At 63.7% G+C, this 18,816-nt stretch overlaps 1 protein-coding gene across 6 annotated transcripts; it reads right to left on the bottom strand.

The window, feature by feature from the left end:
- Positions 1–5,259: 5,259 nt before the first annotated feature.
- On the bottom strand, positions 5,260–18,660 carry UCKL1 (uridine-cytidine kinase 1 like 1). Of its 6 annotated transcripts, none has more exons than XM_058562240.1 (15): positions 18,526–18,660; positions 11,778–11,965; positions 11,359–11,465; positions 11,082–11,252; positions 10,910–10,981; positions 9,453–9,642; positions 9,289–9,350; positions 8,649–8,665; positions 6,597–6,695; positions 6,432–6,525; positions 6,280–6,342; positions 6,078–6,200; positions 5,814–5,921; positions 5,590–5,746; positions 5,260–5,505 (listed from the first exon to the last, which is right to left on the bottom strand). In XM_058562240.1, exons 1-15 carry the CDS (start codon positions 18,633–18,635, stop codon positions 5,426–5,428), a joined length of 1,641 nt encoding a protein of 546 aa, XP_058418223.1. In that variant the 5' UTR covers positions 18,636–18,660; the 3' UTR covers positions 5,260–5,425. The 6 variants fall into 6 exon arrangements, with proteins under 6 accessions (XP_058418223.1, XP_058418222.1, XP_058418224.1 ...); XM_058562239.1 differs by lacking the exon at positions 8,649–8,665 and adding an exon at positions 7,408–7,427; XM_058562241.1 differs by lacking the exon at positions 8,649–8,665 and adding an exon at positions 7,408–7,427 and having other exon boundaries at positions 6,280–6,327.
- Positions 18,661–18,816: the final 156 nt, after the last annotated feature.

Genomic DNA, 18,816 nt, shown 5'->3' with positions numbered 1-18,816 from the left:
ATCAGTGTGGGGGCGCTGAGATCTGCGTGCCTGGACACCACTGCCCCATTTGCCTGGGTAGGCCCATGCTCCCACCTGGCCCTCTAGCAGTCACGGTCCCCAGGACGTTTTGAGATTCACATCCACCACCCACCTTGATGGCAGGGAGAGGAGCAGGGGCCAGCCTGGGCCCATCCAGGCCCCTCTCCCTGGACATGGTGCAGGCTGTAGCTTGGAGTGTCTGGCCCAAACTCAACCCTCTGTGTCTGCTTCCTCACCCCTCAGATAACTGTGCCAGCTTCGGCTCTGCCTCAGGGCGTGCGTGTCACTGAGAGTTCGTGTGTCCGGCCACGTGTACATTTCTGCACACGTCGGGCTGGTGGGCCCCTGACAAGGAAGTCCAGCAGGGTGTGGGCAGCGACAGCCTCCAGGGAAACCAGGCCTAGGCCACAGGTGCCACCTGCCACAGCCTTTCAGTTAATGTCCTCACACCTGTGCCCCAGGAGGAGTGCTGGGCCTCGCTTCTGGGCCTCTGGTCTTAGCTCAGGGCGAGGCAGAAATATCGTGAGAAAATTAAAGCAGCATAAAAATACTAAAGTTAATGTAATAAACATCCTGAAACAAACCAGTGGGACACGAGAAATAGGAAGCCGCGGGGTCCAGCTTTTCCATGAAAGAGAGGACAGCAAAGACCGGTTTGCTCTCTGCTCCCCAGCGTCCCCTCCCAGCAGTGGCCACCAGCATCTCAGTCCATCTCTGTCCATGGTTTTAAACCCTGCCAACCCCCGGGGCAGCATCCATAACACTGACCGCTGATTTCTAAAACTTCACGTCGATTGTACTGCACTGTATTAAATCAGGACGAGTTTCAGTGTAGGTCTTTTGTAATCAATCCATGTGGCTACACCTGGGTCTAGTTCCTTTATTTTAACCGCTCTACAAGCACTATTACGTGAATTAACACAAGCGGCTGATGGTCACTTTTTCCTATTGGAGCCGAGCTGCCCTGCCCACCAGGAAGCCCTGCCTCGCCGCGGCCCGGACCACCCTGTCCCGTTTCCCTTGCAGCCTTCGTGTCCTCAGACGCTGTTCCTTACTGTTCAGTCGTCTGCATTATCTTTAATTAGGTAGAATCCACGCTTATTTTCGGTATTTTCTATATGGGATTCGTAGAAATGTGAAGTTAACACCCATCCTTAATGATGGACGTTCAGGGCGGTGGGCAGCGGGACCTCCCACCCCTGGTGTAGGGGGGCCCAACGGCGCTTCGGGAAGATTCCGAAGGCGCGCCCGCGCCCAGGCCCGGTCCCGGCATCCAGGGCTCCTGGCGGAGGTCGTGGTCGCCGTGTGCGGGCAGGGGTCCTCGGTGCATGTCCGCCCTGCCCCATAGGCGGTCTTCCTCGCACCCCTTCCCTCCCACACCCTGCGAGCTGCCCCCGAGGGAACCGCACCTGCCAGAGCCCCGCGGGCAGGTGCGGGGCGGGGGCGTGGTCGTGGTCTGCACGGGGCGGGGGGCACCGGGGCGTGGTTTGCGGGAGGCGCGGGGCCACCGGGGCGGGGTCGGTCTCGAGGGGCGTGGCCGTCGGGTGGGGTCGTCTGGCTGGGCAGTTTCCGCGAGGGGCGGGGCCTCCCGAAGCCCGGCCCCACCCACCCTGTGGACCTGGCGGAGGTGATCTGCGCCCTGGTAGGCTCACGCGCGCAGGTGAGCGCGGGGCCTGACCCGGCGACAAGTGGCCCCCGGGGGACCCTGGGCCCGGACCACCGGGAAGGGTCCCTCTGCGCCTCAGGGCCCCGCGTCCGCTGCCCGAAGGCGCCAACCTGCGTCACCGTTGGAAGCAGTTTATTCCAGAAGCTGGAAGAGTGACTGGGTAGTGGTGGCCGCAGGCGCAGGTCCCTGCGGCGGGGGCGGGGGTCTGGGACCCGGACGCCAAGGCCCCGGGAGGACTTCCTCTTGCTCAGTGACCGCGGCAGCGACTCGGGGAGGGCGCCTCGAGCGGGCCGCTTCAGCGCCCTGTGCCCCCGGCCCCGGTCCGGCTCGGACACCGAGGGTGGGCGGCACCGGGGACCTCGCCGTCACGTCCGCGTCGCTGTGGGGCCGCCCACCCTCTCCAGGCTTCTGCCGCAGAGGGACCCTCTGCTCCTACCCCGAACAAACCCTGCGGGGCGCCCGGTTCAGCGTGGATCCCCAGAACTCCCTGCCCAGCGCCCAGGCCCGCGGCTCCCTCCGAGCTGTCCGCTCGCCCCACCGAGGGCCCTCTCCGTCCAGCTCCCCCGACGGCCGGCTCGGGGACACCCGCTTTGGCTTCCCTCGTGCTGGGACCGGGGCGCGCAGCGCAGAACCCGGCGGAGTGGGAGCCAGCGCCAGCCCCACCCCCAGTCACGTGACGCCGGGGCGGGTCCCGGCCCCCAGCTGGAAGCCGGTTGGTGACCAGATGCAGGAAGGGACCCGCGCTCTCAGCTAGGCCCACCCGCCCCCCGGCCGCCCCAGCGGATGTGTCGCCGCTGAAGTCGCCACTGCGCCAAACCCAGTCCCTCCTCGGGCCCTATTCTGTGGCGGTCACAGACATGGGTGGTTCTCTGCGAACGCCACGTGCGAATTGCCCCATTCTCACCCTTCTAACCGGAGCATAGCCAAAATCCAACTGCTACCCCCTGCCCTGCCCCTTCCCACCTCTGAGTCCGCTCCTCCCTCCCCTTCTGCTCCCTGCAAACCCTCAGCTTGACCGTGGAGGGCCTGCAAGTCCCCCAGCCTAATGCGTTGTCTCTGGCTGCCTCCTGCCGTAGGGCCTGGCCAGGAACCTGTGCAGGACACCCATTTCCGAGGACTCACCCTGGAGCACTACAGCTGCATCAGGCTGGGCCACAGGAATCCACATGTCTTCCTGCAGGATGCTTCTTGACTCCAGGTGGCCCAGCAGAGGCACCGTGGTGCGGAGTCCTTCCCCAGGCCCTACTAGCTCTCCAGACACTTCTGCAGGCAGCATGTGCAGTGGGCACATGTGACCCACTCAAGTCAGCGTGGCAACCATATGTGCCTCATGCTAGTTTGAGGCCCCATCCCCTGGCAGGACACCCCAAGCTTCCCTTCCAGCCAGGCAGGGTGTCCCTCATCACCCTGTGGCAGCCACTGCTGGGGAGGGGGCAGCATCTCATGGGCTGACGAACCTGAGATTGACCCTAGAGACTCACCATTCTCAGGCTGGACAGTCCTGGAGGCACTGCCCAAGGACAGCTGGCAGAGCCCTCAGCAGCTGGCTTCTCCTTGAGGACCCTCACCCCTAAGTGTCACAGGAGCTTCTGAACCAGTGCAGGGAGGGGCTCCAGGTCTGCATCTCGCCCACTTCTCCCCTTACCAAGCTCTGAGGATATCCGCAGGCTGCTGCCCCATCCTCACAGCTCTCCTTGACTTCTCCTCCAGGTGCCTCCCCGCCAACACGCTTCACCCTCTGCTGAGCCCAGAGAAGCCCAGATGCCCAGAAAGGCAGCACGAAGGCCACCTGGCTCCCAGCCCCCAATCCATCCATCAGACAGTTTCCTGGGGGTCTTCTCCCCCAACTGGAAGCCCCTGAACCTCCAGCAGCTGTGTTGAGTGCTGTTTTCAGGGAAGAGACTTTGGATCCTGGTCCTTCCTGTATCTGGGACTGGGAGGCTCCTGAGGGCCAAAGGAATTGCCCTCTCCTCCCATTGGCACCTGGAAGACCCTCCCCTAGGGCTGCTTGGAAGGTGGCCCACTTCCACCACCCTGCAGGGCCCTGGCAGGAAATGGGCCCAAGAACTGCCCTAACTTGTGGCCTCCCTGAGCTGCCTCTGATGAGGGGACCCCAGCCTGAGAAGGCAGGGTCTCTGGTTCAGGTCTCCTGCCTCCAGGCTCTGCCCTAGGCCCCCACAGACCCTCAAGAAGAGGAATTTACCCTCCCCCAGGGGCGGGTGGCTGAGTGGGGTGGGGGCAGCTGGGACCTCTCTTTCCAGCTCTGAGCTGTGTTGTGCACACATGCGTGTGTGTGTCTATGGACATGTTCTGTGTGCTGCTATGCACAAGATATATGTGTGCCTGGTGGTGGTGGCACATGCATGTGTGTGAGCTTGATGTAGTCTCGGTAAGCTGGTTAGCTGCTAGCTGGACTCTGAGGGGCCCTCCCAGGAATGACTTGGCCCCGCCAGGCTCCTCATTAACTGCCCTATTCCTCTCTGGGAAGAAGTGGCTGCACAGAATGGCGTCCCTCCCAGCCTCACGTCCCCATCACATCCCCTGAGAGGGCCAGGCCTGCTGCAGTCTCCAGGGTCCCAGCACATAGCACAAGAATGAATGAATGAATGAATGAATGGGGCCTCTGGAGACATGGGAGAAGGGGCCACTCACCAGGTTGGGGAGAAGTCCCTCCTGCTGACCTCTGGGCCCCATCGCTGTCCTCTGTCCCTGTGCGTGGCCACCCCTTGGACAAGCCTCCCACCTTTATCTGCCCGCTTTTGGCCTGGTCCCCACCCAGTGACTTCCTGTCTCCGCCTACTACAAACTTTTCCATGACATGGTCTTCGTGAGGTGGGGGCAACCAAGGAGACTGGGGGGGGGGGCAGGAAAGAGGCAAGAGCCAGGCCTGGAGGGCGGAGGAGCCCACCTGACAGCCCGCCTGCGGCAGCCCAGACAGCTGCACACCGCACACCTCGCCCAGGAAGGAAGGCAGGCACACCTGCAGGAAGGGCTGGTCTGGAGGGGGCAGAGAAGCCTTTCCTCACATCCAGCCCAGGAGCAGTGAAGGATGGGCTTGGATGTGGGTTTCTGGACCTGACCAGCATGGCTGGCCCACGAGGGCCCTGCCATCTCCCTGCAACTGGGGCTCCTGGCAGTGACCAGGACCAGCTCCTCACTCCCTGCTACAGGCGCCCACACACTGATTTCCGCTGGGCCCGCAGACCGTACAAACACATGGGGGGCGGGGGAGCTGCGGAGGCTGCTTCTTGAGACCTAGAGTCCCAGGTCCAGGCCAGGTGGTCGCCAAGGAGCCCATCTAGCAGAGCCTGGAGCTGCCGGCCCCAGCTCTGCTCTCTCCTCAATCTGGCACCCATCCTGGACTGCAAGGAAAGCCATGTGCAAGACCAATAAGGCGTCTACTGGGGAGAAGACGGGGGCCCAACCAGAAACCCGGCACAGCCCAGGCTCCTCGACTCCACCCCTCTCGGTGGCAACTTCGCAGCTTGGAGACATAGGGGCCCTGGGGCCGCTCCCCAGCCCAGGTCCCAGACAGAACAGTAGTCCCGTGCCCACAGCTCACCAGTCACAGCTTCATCTTTCTAAAGCTTTATTTATTTTACAAAAAGTATAGAATAAGTTATATCGGTAACCTCTTTTTTAATTAAAATAAGTTAACGTCTCTGTACTGGAAAGCAAGGACCAAGAGGCCGGGGGTGGGGTGGGGCGGCTGGTGGGGGAAGCTCAGCCTGGGGGCGGCTAACTCGTGGAAGCCACTTCCTCCTCGTCGCTGCCATCGGGGACCGCGTCGGTCCCAAAGTAGCGGTCACCGAAGTTCCCTGGAGAAAGAAGCAGGCCCTCGTGGTGGGGTCTCAGGCTCACCCGGCCCCGAAGCACCGCTCACCCGGCCCAGGCATCCTCACCGATGCCGGGGATGATGCGGAACAGGTCGTTGACGCGCTTGTCCACCGCCGTGGTGATGATTCTCACTCGCGGGAAGGCGTAGGCCACCGAGTGAACGCCCATCTCCGCCATGAGCAGTGACAGCAGGAAGATCTTGTCCTCAGGCACATCGTGGTCCTGCGCCAAAGGGCAGGTGAATCCTGACCCAACGCCGCCGCCCGCCCGCCCCGCTCCAGCCGCTCACCAGGAGCACGCGCACGGCCATCATGGCCGCAGCGCCCGTGGACACAGTGCAGTCCATCAGGATCACGTGGTCGTCGCTGATGTCCTTGGGTAGACGCAGATAGTGGAGCTGCGGACAACCACACGGTCAGGGCCGGCCCCAACCCAAGGCCGCACATCGGGCTCCCCGTGTCCCCCGCCCGCGTGCACCCCGGGCCCCTAGGCTCCCGCCCCAGCACTGTCCCCCGCCCGCGTGCACCCCGGGCCCGCAGGCTCCCCCCCGCACTTCGGGCTCCCCGGTGAGCTGGTTGGTCTGGATCAGGATGGTGCCGATGCGCACGTCTTTGCACACGGCCCGCAGCGCTGGCTCCATGGTCTCGCCGGCCCGCAAAATGGACACGCCCGTGATCTGGGGGGAGGGGAGGCTGAGCGGGCTGGACCCCCACCCCACCCCACCCCACCCCACCCACCCGCGGCCCAGCCGGTACCTGCTTCCCGGCGTAGCACTTGCCCGCGTAGTCCTGCCCCTGCGGGGTCTGCACGACGCAGTCCTGCGCTCAGAGCGGGTGGGAGCCCGTGAGCACGAGGCGCGCCCCCGCCCCCGCCCCCGCCCCCGCCCCCGCCCCCGCCCGCTCCGCACCTGGAAGGGCAGGAAGGAGAGCGCGTGCTCAATGAGCAGCCGCATCAGCCTCTTGGAGTAAAAGATGAATTCATCCCGGCTGGTCTCCTTGTCCCTGCGGACCGGTCACGGGTTGGTTTAGCAAAGGGATGGGCCGCCCCGCCCCCGCCCCCCGAGGGCCCTCACCTGATGATGGTGTGCATGCCCCGCACCTGCGGCGTGCTCTTGAGGACACTCAGCGTCCGGGGCAGAGGGTGGCACTGGTGCGCCGAGGCCAGCGCAGCCCTGGGGACAAGCCGATTGAGGACTCAAGAAGGGGTGTCTTCTCCCGGAGCCCCATCCTCCCACTCCAGACGCCGTGTGTGGGGGCAGCTGTGGTGGGGACAGCGGGGGAGGGGCGCCCGCTCCCTGCGGCTGGAGGGAGGGCCCCACCCCCGAGATGCCCCCGCCCCTTTAACGGCCAGGCAAAAGTTAAAGGACACAGCGGAAGGCAGAGCAGCTGACCATTAAGCAGGAGGCGAGGGGCCGCGGTGTGAGCCTCCCTCCCCGTCCAGGTCCCCTCGCTCGGAGGAAGCAGAAGGGACCGGGCAGCGAGAGGGTGCGGCCTCACTCGTGCAGATGTCTTAGCCCCCAACCCCAGGACGCCTCTCCCTGGGGGCACAGCTGCGCTTTGGGGCCAAGCCTCGCCCCGACCCTTTCCCCCAGGTGATGCGCGGCCCCCTCAGGAGAGGGGGGCAAAGCTGGCTCAGTGCGGCCCCTGCTGCCCCATGCCTGGAGGGGAGAGAGAAAGGGGGAGGGGGGAAGAGCAGAAGCGGAGGGGCGGGGGGGAACCTGGGGGAGGGACACGGGAGGGGAAATGGAAGGGCGGGACTGCGGGGTAGGGTGGGGGGAGTGGGAGAATGAAGGGCCTGCGGGGAGGGGCCTGGGGGAGGGGAAGGGGGGAGGAGGGGAGCGCACAGCAGGGCAGCACCACAACCAGAGCGCACTCTGTCCTCACATATCCCAGCGCAGCTTCCTCTGCTCGCCAGGTGAAGATTAAGTTCGGGGAGGGTACAGGGCAGGAAACCCAAAGGTTTACAAAGAAAAGGAAAAGAACAAAGAGAAAAAGACCATTTAGCAGGGGAGCACAGGCGGTCCCTGCGGCCACCAGCTGGCCTGAGGAAGAGGAGAGACAGGGGGTCAGTGGCAGGGAGACTCTCGAGCCTTTGCTGCAGTGGGCCTGGCTTGCGGTAGGGCATGAGTGCCAGCACAGTCCACACCCAGCTGCCCGGCCCCCAGCCACACTTCCTGGGGCTGACGGAGGTGAGCAGCCTGTGACCACCACTTCCTTGGCTGACCAGAGAAGGGAAAATGTAGCTGGCTGTGTTTAGGTGTTTTTTCGAGTTTGAAACCCTGGAAACTTTTTTTGCTCAGACAAAGGCTTTCCGAGGACCTGACGTGACACGACTGGCAGGTGCCCTGGTCTGGTGAGAGCCGAGCAGACTCATGCAAGGGCAGGAAGCTGGAGGGCGTGACCAGCCCTGGAGGCATTTCCAATGCAGACCCTTCAGTGTGACCTGGGGGCCTTCCTGCCAGGTGGCTCAGCCTGGCGCATCCCGGCTCCACAGACAGCCTGGACGGAGGGCAGGTCACAGTGTGACCACTGTGTGGGGACAGGTGCTCCACGTGCTCTCATGCGCAGGATGGAGACGCAGCCCAGGCCCGCCCAGAGCTCCTCCTGGCTCTCTGTGCCTTGGCTCCAGGGCCAGGGTGGGTAGGCGGCCAGGGGGCTGGGGCCTCAGCACTACCTGGGGGAGTCAGACTTGCCCCCTCTGCTTGGGCAGAGGAGGTGCAGATCCAGGCCCTCTGGCTGCTGAGGGACAGGCGTGTGGCCACCGCCTTGGGGGCCCAGCAGTGCTGGCTCAGAATGGCTGTGCCCTCTGGGGCTAGACCCCATGCCACCAGCCTCCACTTGCGGAGGAGCCTCCAGAGAGGCCTGGCCAGCCTAGGTCAGGGCTGTGTCACCTTGGGCAAGTTCCTTAACCTCCCTGTGCCTTAGTTCCCTTGCCTGCCGGCAAAGGCAGGCAGAAGCAGTGTGGGGGCCACCACCCCACCCCTTCTGTGCCTGGGGCAGGGCTGCCACATGGGTGGGCACAGTGGGAGAGGACCCTCCTGCTGCCCGGGTGACAGTCCAGACTCCGAGCTCCTGGGGATGTTGGAAATGCCTCCGTCTGTGCAGCCCGGTGTGGGGAGTCTTACCTGACACTGAGCTCACGCTGCGGCGGCAACACAGGGAGACACAAGGGAACGGGCGGCGTGTCAGTGAGGGTGGCACTGCTCACCTCGCAGTCACCGGTGGGCACAGCCCGGTGCTGCCATGCGCCTCGGCCTGCCAGGCCACCCCCACCCAGGAATGGGCACCCACAGCCCCACGGAGGAAGAAGGCAGCTCTGTCTGGCTCTGACCTGGACACCCTCTGGGCTGGGTACCCCACGATGATGGTGGGGAGGGCCTTTGGCCAGCCTAGGGTTTGTGACCTCAGGTCAGGGCATCCATCCTAGGGTGCTTGGGACGTGGGACTCAGCACCAAAACCCACCAGCCCCCAAAAGGTTGGGAGGTACAGGAGTGCACTCTTCCTGGCAAGGCCCACTCAGGCTGGGAGCACCAGGAAGCAACTCTGCGCCCCACACTTTCTCAGGGAACCCACTGTCTCCAGCCAGCACACAGGGCTGGGGGGTGAGGGGCTCACTGAGCAAGCCCGGGATGCCAGAGGGCCGGCACACGGCAGGGGACAGTAATGCGTGGGGGCTGCACGAGCAGGTGGCTGTGGGCGGTGGCAGCAGGGGGTGGGGCGTGGGGCTGGGGCAGGCTGCAGGGACCCTGGCCTGGCCGGCTCACCTCCTCCAGCTGGCTGTGCACGTGCTGCACGATCAGGTCGATGGCCACTGTGTTCCCACTGCCTGGGGCGGGGCGGGTGGGAGGGGATGCAGGTGGGAGGGTGACGTGGGCAGCACACCCCTGTCTGTCTCCCCCCCCAACGACAGGCGGGACTGCAGGCTTACCCCGGGGCACAACGATGTCGGCCACACGCATGGTGGGCTGGATGTACTGGTCAAAGGCGGGCTTGACAAACTTGTTGTACTGCTTGATGACACCCTCGATGTCCCGGCCCCGCTCGCTGATGTCCCGGCGTAGCCGCCGCACGAGGCGGATATCCGAGTCCGTGTCGACAAAGATCTTCATGTCCAGGAGCTGGGCGGGGAGAGTGAGTCGCTGAGTGGGGCTCGCACAGAGGGACTCTAAGGCCCTGCCAGCAGAAGGGCCCACGTGGGCAACCTGGGAACCAGCTTCTGCAGAGACCTCTGGTCTGTGTGCTGAGTCGGGAGCAAATCAGACGCATGGGGCACCTTGTGGGTCTGGCTGGTGGCGTGTGTGGGTGTGCGAGGGCATGTACATGTGTGTGGGGGGTGCTGTCTGCCAGAAGCTTCAGCCCGTGGGTGCCAGGTGGATGCTGGCTGCTGAGGCGCAAGGGGGCTGGCACTGTGATCCATGTGCTCATTCGCAGAAGCTTTTGCACGCACCAGGACGCTGGGGGCTTGTTCCCTCCCCACCACACCCCACACCGAGTTCTCGGGGCTTGGTGAGTTCAGGGCCTGGCCCCACACTCAGCACACCGCAGGGGACCCCTGAGGGGCCAGGTGCTGCTCTGTGTGGGACAGCGGGGTTCCCTGGGCCTGAGCCCAAACTCACTGGCTCAGAAGGACCACAAGGAACAAGGACAAGTGTCTGGCTGGCCGTGAGCACAGGCCTCCCTCACAGGCCTCAGAAGGAGTGGGAGAGGGCACCACCCCCAGAGTGGCCTGGTGAGAAGGACGAGGCTGTGTCACACCTGGACCAGCTGCCTGGAGCCGCCCAGGGGTCAGGAGTGCCTTGTGCCAACAGTGCAGACACGGGAAGCCACCTCCCTTCCAAACAAGAGCACACACGTGCACTCACACCCACCAGCCCCAAGCCGCTGGGACCTCGGTAACTGCGTGGACCCCAGGGAATGTCAGAGAAACATCAATGTGAAGGGGATGAGCAAGGGCCACCCAGGGCTCACACCCAAATCCGGGAGGTGAGCCCTCCTCGGCCGCCTCACCCCTGGCCAGGGCATTTCTGTTTTCTCCATGGGAGTGGCAGGCCCACCTAGTCTGCTCCCCCTGATAGCCAGTCCTCACCTAACACCCAGTGACCGCACCACAGGGACAGGACAGGGCCGGTGACCAGGCAACATGGGGACAGGGTGAGAGGCCGGGGGCTGCCTGGTCCGCTCCCCACGATGGCCAATCCTTACCCAACACCCAGTGACCACACACACCACGGGGACAGGGCAGGTGACCAGGCAACATGGGGACAGGGTGAGTGGCCAGGGCCTGCCTGGAGGAGACAATTGAAGGCAAGTCCCCTAGGACAGGCAGGGAGCGGGCAGGGGTAGGCGTTCCCAGGAGGAAGGTGTGGCCTGGAGCCCCGCCCTCACCTCCAGCAGTGTCTTATCAGCAAAGGCCATGATGCCCTCGAAGATGATGACGTTGGCACCATAGAGTGTTTTCTGCAAAGGCACGGTGGAGTTGCTTGTGCTGCCTGTGTATCCAGGCAGCCCAGAGGCCCCCCTCCGCTGGCCCCACGCAGCCTGAGCCCCCAGGGCCTACCCAGTCCTTCTTCCGGCTGTGGGTGGTGAAGTCGTAGATGGGCACCTTGACGCTTTTGCCCTGCTTCAGCTTCTTGAGAGTGGAGACGATGAGGTCGAAGTCGAAGGCGTCTGGGTGGTCGAAGTTGAAGTTGTTGTGGGCAGCCTGCTCCTGCTGCTGCTTGGTGAGCACCTGTTGGCAAGAGAAGGAACTGCGGGCTGGGTTGCCCGCTGGGCAGGGGCAGGAGCTCCAGGCCCTCCTGGGATGGCGGCCTGCACCTGCAGGGGGCGCTTCTCACCTTGTAGAAGGAGTCCATGGACAGCAAGACCACCCAGGGCACATCCAGGGCCTCGATGATCATTCTGGCCACGGTGGTCTTCCCGGAGGCACTGCCGCCTCCCAGGCCTGCGGGGAGGAGCGGAGAGACCCTGAGGGGAGCGGCGCGTCGTCGGCCTCCCAGATGGTCCCAGTGGTGCCTACCACCCGCCACACTGCCTCTGCCTGCGGGGACAGGACAGCCCTCCCCAACTGAGACGCCAGCTTCCCGCCCCCTCCCCAGGCCTGATACCCAACTGAGAAGCCCAAGGCAGCGCAGCTCAGAGGAAACGCGGGCGGGCCCAGGCGTCCCACGGGGGTGCCGCCTGACCTACCCCACTTGGGGGCAGTGGGGCAGGCAGTGGCCTCAGCCCGCCTCTCCCGCCTGCCAGCTGTGCTCACCGATGGCGAAGGCCTCCTTGGACTGCGTGCCATGTTCGTTGTACCAGGGTGGCCGCCCTGCCGTGTAGATGGTGCGCTTGCTGGTGCGTAGCAGGGGCGGCTCAGATTTGCACTGGCTGGTGGTGCGCTTCCGGGGCGAGCGCCCGGCTCCCACAGGAGGGAGGAGCCTGTCCAAGGATTCAGCATTGCTGTTGCAGAGGAGGAAGACACGCTTGCCTCGGCCCAGGGCCAGCAGCCCCCCGCCACCCTGTACCAGGCCCAGTGTGGCCGGTCTATGTGGTACGCCCCCCACGCAGGCGCATGGGCATGGCCTAGGCAAGGGGGCTCACCTGGGGGGCACACGAAACCCTCCTGCAGCCCATTCACAGGGCTCATGGCCTCAAACAGTCACTGCCCACACAAGTTCAGAGTGACAGCAGACAACAACAGGGGGACGGGAGAGTGCCATCCCAGGCCACACTCCTGCTTCTACGTGGACTGGGTGTCTGCCGGGCTGGGCAGGGCCCCGTCCCTCCAGGAGACGAGAGGTGGGCACGCCAAGGACAGTCAAGACCCCATCAAGGATTGTGTCTCTCCTAGGACACTCTCTGGGCAACCCTCTCGTTTTGTAAGATCCCACCTGCCGCCCTGCAGGGCAGATGGGGCGAGGGGCTCCCAGAAAGAAGTTGCTGATAGGAGAGCTGAGCGGGGAAGCAGCCTGAACGGATGCAGGAGGGAGGCCCTGGGCTGGGAGCTCCGTGGGGAAGCCATTGCTTCTAGCCCCCAGCATCCCACAAACTCCAGGAAGAAGGGCGGAGGCCCCTAAAGGCGAAAGGTAGAAAACGCAAGGGGGAAAGGCAGGGATGCCATGAGGCCCTGCTGCTGCCCCAGCCACGTCCCTCGTTACTTGTGCTGAGCTGACATGCTGACGTCTCCATCGGTTTAGACCCCCAAGGGGAACGGGCCCAAGGCCTCAAACTCCGACAGGGACAGCTTCTGGGGAGACTCAGCTGAGTTGAGTGGCCTGGCCAGGAGGTAGCATCTGCCCAGTGCCTGCTCAGAGTCTATGCTGAGACGCTCAGACGCAGAGCCCGGTGTACAGGTGGCCACAGGGACAGGCTTCGGCAGAAGCATTTCCGGTCACTGCCTAAGAGAGATTGGACTGGCCACAGTGTCACCTTGCAGACCTGCCCGAGGCTCCAAGGCCGGTCATGGCCCACCACAGCGGCTGACTGTCCAGGCAGAGTGCCCAGCAGGAGGCAAGAAAGCGCAAGGAAGACGCTGGGGCACCGGACGACTCCTTGTAGGACGCTTCCTGCAGCCCCACCTGTCCACCCACGGTCTGGAATCCCACCATGCTCGGAATACAGGCAGGGAAACCTGAGGACGTGGCCATAGAAGGTGTCCTCGAAGTATGGTTAGGTGAGAAAGCAAACTGCTGCAAGATATCATCCCGTTTCTATAAAACCAACAAATGACAAGTGTCACCTGCATGCACCTGCATGTAAATGCGTGAGCAAAGAAAAAGCTACAAGTGGATGTGCCAGGATTGCCTTGGGCACCAAGATTTGGAACAGGGACTTGTGCCACATTTGAATGTTTTATGAGCACATGCTCCTTTGTTACCAAAACCCAAAACAAGTCATGGTCTGTGTTTGAAGCTTGCTGTGCTGCTGTCACCACACTGCCAGGGAAGGGGGTGCTGGGAACCTGGCCTCAGGCACAGGCCCCAGCAAGGGCTTGCTTGCCCAGGGCCATGACAAGTGCCTTCCTGCTCTGGGGTGGCCTGAGCATCTCCAGCTTGGGAATGCTGCTACTTCTAGCTGTGTGATCCTCCCAGGGCACCCGGTGTTGCCGAGAACTAAGAGGATGGTGTCTGTGTGCACTGGTGGGGTGGCGGGGAGGAGGCCGGTGGAAGGAATTAGCTGAGGCCTAACACCTGACAGGTCCCATCAGCAGGTCTCGAGGGCCCAGAGGATGACGCCGGCACCAGCGTAAGCAGCAGGAGAGCCCCCTATCGTATCTGACAGGACACGTGCAGTGCCATCCTGGGGGACAGAGAAGCCGGGGCTGCTGGCTGCTGCTGCTCCTCTGTTGTCAGCGCAGCACGGAGCGAGCCCCGGGAATAATTAGCCAGTCTGCGCACCCAGCGTCCTCTGCAGCTCTGGAGACGGTAACGCGTTGCGGAGCTGGGCACAAACAACACAGCAGGGCACCAAGACGACCAGGCGGTGACAGCGAGCATGTGGGGGACTCAGCCCGGCACAGACGAGCCGCCCTAGGGGTGCTGCTCGCATTCCTACTCAGCCCAGCAGGAGACAGACGAAGAGCACAAGCTGTGATGTCTCCAGGCCCCAGACAGAGGGCAGTGCTGGCTGCTCCTCCGGACCCCCTCATCCATCAACAGTGAGCATACAGCCCCTGGGGCTCACAAGCGGGCTGCCCTCCCGGGGAAGACAAATGGCCCATAGCTGGGGAGAGTGGAGCTGGCCCTGCAGCAGCATGGGAGCCCTGAGGGGCCCTGGAGGCCACAGTGGGCAGAGAACCAAGCTGGGCCTGGCTCCTCCTCTCTGAGCCTTCTACTCAGGGAGGAAACTCCAACACAGAAAACCTGACCTGCAGAGGAGCAGGCCTGTCACCCCAATGAGCATGCCCTTGTGCACTGGTGTGGAGCACGTTCATGCACATGCACAGCTAGGACTGCCCGGCGGGACTGCGTGAGACAGCGAGGGCTGGTGTGCCCCTGCTTCTCACGCCAGTCTGGTGGCCTGGCCTCTCCAGTGGGGGCCTTCAGGTCCCTATTTGTGAGTGTCCCTCATCCTACTGAGGTAATGACGACCACCACCACGGACCCATGGACGACTTCTGAGGCTTGTGCTGCCGACAGCCTGGGGCAGACACCTTCTCAGGGAAGAGTGCCCTTATGACGGGAAGAGTCAAAAGTAGGCCAGAGATGACTCGGCCAGAAACCCGCCCCACCTCGGGCTTATGATGGGCCCGAACAGCGTCAGGCAGGTCTGCAGCCAAGCCCAGCTCCACTGCCTTCTCCAAAGCCATCTCTCCCTGGGAGCCAGGGACAAAGCTTCACTGTGCCCTCAGACAAGCCTCACTCCACTTTCCAACAGGAGAAACTCAAGAGATGAGCAAGTCGCACAAAAGACCTCATTTCCCTGTTCACAGATGAACAGGATGCTTCTGGCTACAGAGACAAAAGGTAACTTCAACTCAAAGGATTATGAGCCACAATTGACACAGACCAGCCTATAACCAACAGCTCCAAGCAAAACCAGCGCCTGCGGGTGGTGGGCCCTGCCTGGCCCCCACCAGGGCCAGCCCAGGAGCACCTGCCCGGGCTGTTTGCTTCCCAATGTCCACGAGACACAAAGCACAGGGCCGCGAACGGCCGGGACGCAGCTCAGGCAGGTGTCCCCACCACAGCTGCGGGAGACAACAGGCCTGCTACTCACCTGCCTTCCGCTCCGAGGGCCCAGCACCCTGAGATCCTGATGCCAGGGTAAGCTGGGGGGCTGCTCATGGCTGGGACACGGGAGGTACCAGGACGGCAGGGCGATCCCAGGTGTGTGCATGGGCATCACCCCACTACCTCTTAGACCCACAGTGGCCTCCCAGGTCAGCTCAGGAGCCACCTAAACTGCCCCTCCATGTGTGAGCGGACAGGAGGTGAGAAGCTCCGAGGTGGGGCCAGACCCCTGGCTGGCAGAAGCTGCCCACTGGGAGGCCCCAGGAGCCCCTGTGCCGAAGGAACAGCACTCCTCGCCGGCCTGAGGCCCAGGCCACAGGCATAAGAGGATCACCCAGCTGGGGGCTGTGCGCTCGGCTGATATTAATAGCACTGACCCTGCTAAAGAGAACAGCCTCGCATGGCCCGGGCAGACCTCAGGCCAGCCCTCGGGTGTGAGCTGCCCCCCTCCTGCACACAGGCTGGCACACTGCTGGCCCAGGGCTTGCTAAGGACGACTGTACCCCTCCCAGAAAACACGGGAAAAAGTTCCAGACTCCCCAGCCTGCCTGGGGCTGCAGAGCCACCTCCCGCCCCCGTTTCGGAGTAGGACAGGGAAATTTGAGGTGTCTCTGGGCCAAGCCGAGCTGAATGTCAGTGCTGAGCTGGGCATCCCATTCCTGGCCCCAAAAAGCCTCCTAGAGGCATAAACAAACCTGAAACTCTACCCTCCTGAGGCATCCCAGAATAACTGCCTGCCCTGCCCCCTCCATGGGTAGGCTCCAGATCGTTCCCCAAGGCTACGCAGTGCTCAGCTTTCAACCAGGGGACACAGCCACTCTCCACCCTGGCAGCAGGAGAAGAGCAGGTTCAGCCCCACCCCCAGCAACATTGGGTTGTCATCTTTACCCAAGCTTGTAAAGGGATTTGTGTCCATAGATCCCCAGCCAATTCATTGCGTATACCAGCTTTCTTGCCGACCTGGCTTCCAACATCGAAACAGCTGGCAGGGGCTCAGGGAAGAAAAATTTCCACACGGGGTTCACACACCTGAAGGGGGGCCACTCTTGGGAGCTGCCTCATGGGCAGGCTCTTCTGGCTGCCCAGGGAACATAGGTGTTTCTGGCCCCACTCCACAGGTACCTGGAGACAGGACTGACCTGTCTGTCTTTGCCCACAGGAGCTTCTCCCTCCTGACTCCCTGTCTGGGTAGATGGGCAGGGGCCGGCCCATGCTCTGGGAAGCTGGAGCTGTCCTGGGCAGGGCTGCAGAGTTGGGGCATGCAGCTCCAGGGCCTCCACTTGGGCCTGAAACCCCATCTAGGTTCATGAAAGTTTGCCGGGCGAGTGAGTAAAATAAGGCCAGAAGGGAGGGAGGAGATGGTCCACTGGGGTTGGGCCCCAGGGATCCCCAACTGGCTCAGAGCAGATGGAGAACTGGGGTGCTGGAGGGCTGCAGCCCTAAAGGGGCTGAAACAGGCTCCAGGGACTTGTACTACTCCCACCCCTCCCCCGGAAACCCCTCCTTCCTGCTGCTTTGGGGGGGGTCTGACAACCCCTTTCCACCTGGACCCACCAGGAGACAGACTGAAGGGCGTGTTGTTATCACCACAAGGTGATCATTCGTCCGCCGGCATGCCCAGGGCCAAGGGAGTCTGAGGTCCCTGTCCTCACGGGGCTGACCCTCTACAGGGCAAGCAGACAAGAAACAGCAGCAAGGTGGACAGACCACACTGATGCGTCCACAAGGATGTGGAAGAGGTCTCTCTGGTCAGGGAGAGCCTTGGCACAGGGGCACCTGCATATACCCTTGGATAGCAGCCAGCGCCAGCTCTGGGGCCCTCAGGGGGCAGGGGTGGGGTGTGTGTGTGTGTGCAGGGACTTTGGGGCATGAGCTTGAGGAACAGCGCATAGGGGGCCTCAGGGAACCAGCATCAGGTAATGATGTGCAAGAGATTTCCCAGTGAAGTCCAGGGGCGGTTCAAGGGCAGACCCCGTGGGCCTCTGGAGAAGAGTGCTGTGGTCTACACTTACTGCCCACGGGTCCTGGGTCCCCTCCTCTGTCCACTGGGGACCATGCTCCGAGGAGGGGATGACCTCTGCCTCCCCAGGCACCGTAAGGGGCACCCGTGCCCACTGCATGGCCTGTGTAAGGGACAGGGCCCAGAAAGTAGCTGCCACCAATCTGTGTCTTCAAAAAGTACTTTCCTTAAGAGCTTATCTGGCCTTGTCCTCTTTGATCTTGGGCTAAATCAAAGATTCTTTGGAACTAATAGATACCACAGACTCAGGTCCTATTAGACCCTGTCACTCTATGGTAGCCTCCTAGTCACTGTTTGCTGGGAGGGTGTGAGCCTGGAAGGACACAAGACACTCCTTCAGGGCCAAGGCAGCCTCTTCCTGCCCCGCAGCTCCTGGAGAACAGATGTCACTGCAAGGCACCCCTCACCCCAGTTCCTCTCCCTGCTAATTAAGCAGCTCCAGCGGCAGCATCCAGGCCGTCCTGGAGGAGCCCAGGCGCACAGCATTTCTACCTCTGAGATCCCAGCGGCAAGGCACCCAGACTGGAAGGATGGTTTCCCTTAGTCCCGGGGCCTGCGGCCATCCCTGAGGCTTCCCCAATGGGACACGCAGACCCGGAAGTGAGGAGGCAGTCCTCAAGTGCTGGGAGCCGGCCCTGGGCATTGCTAGCCACCGCCCCCTGGCGGCCCTGGTCCCAGAGGCGCCGAGCAGGAGCCGGTTTCCTCTAGGCCATTTCCGTCTCTCAAGCCCGGGTAACAAAACGGCTCCTCCCCCGCGGCACCCGCACAACTTCCCCTCTTGCAAAGCCCCCACAGAGCCACGAAGGTCCCAACACCGGGCGGGGCAGTCGGAAGGCACCATGCACCACCCAACCCTCAGCATCACAACCCCTGGCCTCTCGGGTGGGGCAGGGGCAGGGCTGAGTCCGCGCTGATTCTGCAACAAACTGACCACCTCGGAGCGGCAGGCGGGCACACACTCGGTGCCCGCGGGCCTGTTCACGCGGGACAGAAACTAGGGTCAGCCCTAGGGTGCAGGGCCCGCTCCCTCGGGCCTCCGCCTCGGCGCCCAGCGGGCTGCGGTGTGGGCGCCGCGCCTCCCCCTCCCTGGCTGAGCGGAGGAGCGGTGCCCGGGCCCCAGGGACCCGCCCGCCGCGGCCGGACCCCAGCTAGCCCAGGCCCAGCCGGTCGCGGCCCCGTGCCCAGGCCAGCGCCCCGGAGGGCGGGCTAGGCGGGGCGCCGGCTCACGCGAGCCCTCCCCGGCAGACGGCACGGCGCGCCGCGCCTACCGGTCCTCGCACGCGATCCCGCTCTTCTCCGCCGGCCGGTCTGGCCCGTCTGCGGCCCCAGGGGACGACGGGGGTGAGCGGGGGGCGGCAGAGGCCGGGGGCGCCGCCATGGAGCTCCGAGGCCGCTCAGCGGGGCCGGCGCGCGGGCCACCGGAAGGGCCTCCGCGCCGCACGCGCCGCCGGGAGCTGTAGTTCGGGGCCGCGCACCGCCCGCCCGCCCGCTGGAGCGCCCCCAGCGGACTACAAGTCCCACAAGGCCGTGCGGCCCGGCATGCCCCGGGCCTGCGCGGG

The sequence above is a fragment of the Diceros bicornis genome, chromosome 19 (assembly GCF_020826845.1).
Source record: "Diceros bicornis minor isolate mBicDic1 chromosome 19, mDicBic1.mat.cur, whole genome shotgun sequence".
Taxonomy (NCBI): Eukaryota; Metazoa; Chordata; class Mammalia; order Perissodactyla; family Rhinocerotidae; genus Diceros; species Diceros bicornis.
Note: the sequence above shows the minus strand (reverse complement) of the source record. Positions and strands in the feature narration are given on the sequence as shown.

Excerpts from the sequence above, each read along its gene's own strand:
- UCKL1 (XM_058562239.1), bottom strand. The coding sequence starts at position 18,635 with ATGGCGGCGCCCCCGGCCTCTGCCGCCCCCCGCTCACCCCCGTCGTCC. Across the intron at positions 11,253-11,358 it reads CCATGGACTCCTTCTACAAG|GTGCTCACCAAGCAGCAGCA; the intron begins GTGAGAAGCGCC and ends TCTTGCCAACAG. Across the intron at positions 5,747-5,813 it reads TGGCCGTGCGCGTGCTCCTG|GACCACGATGTGCCTGAGGA; the intron begins GTGAGCGGCTGG and ends CCTTTGGCGCAG.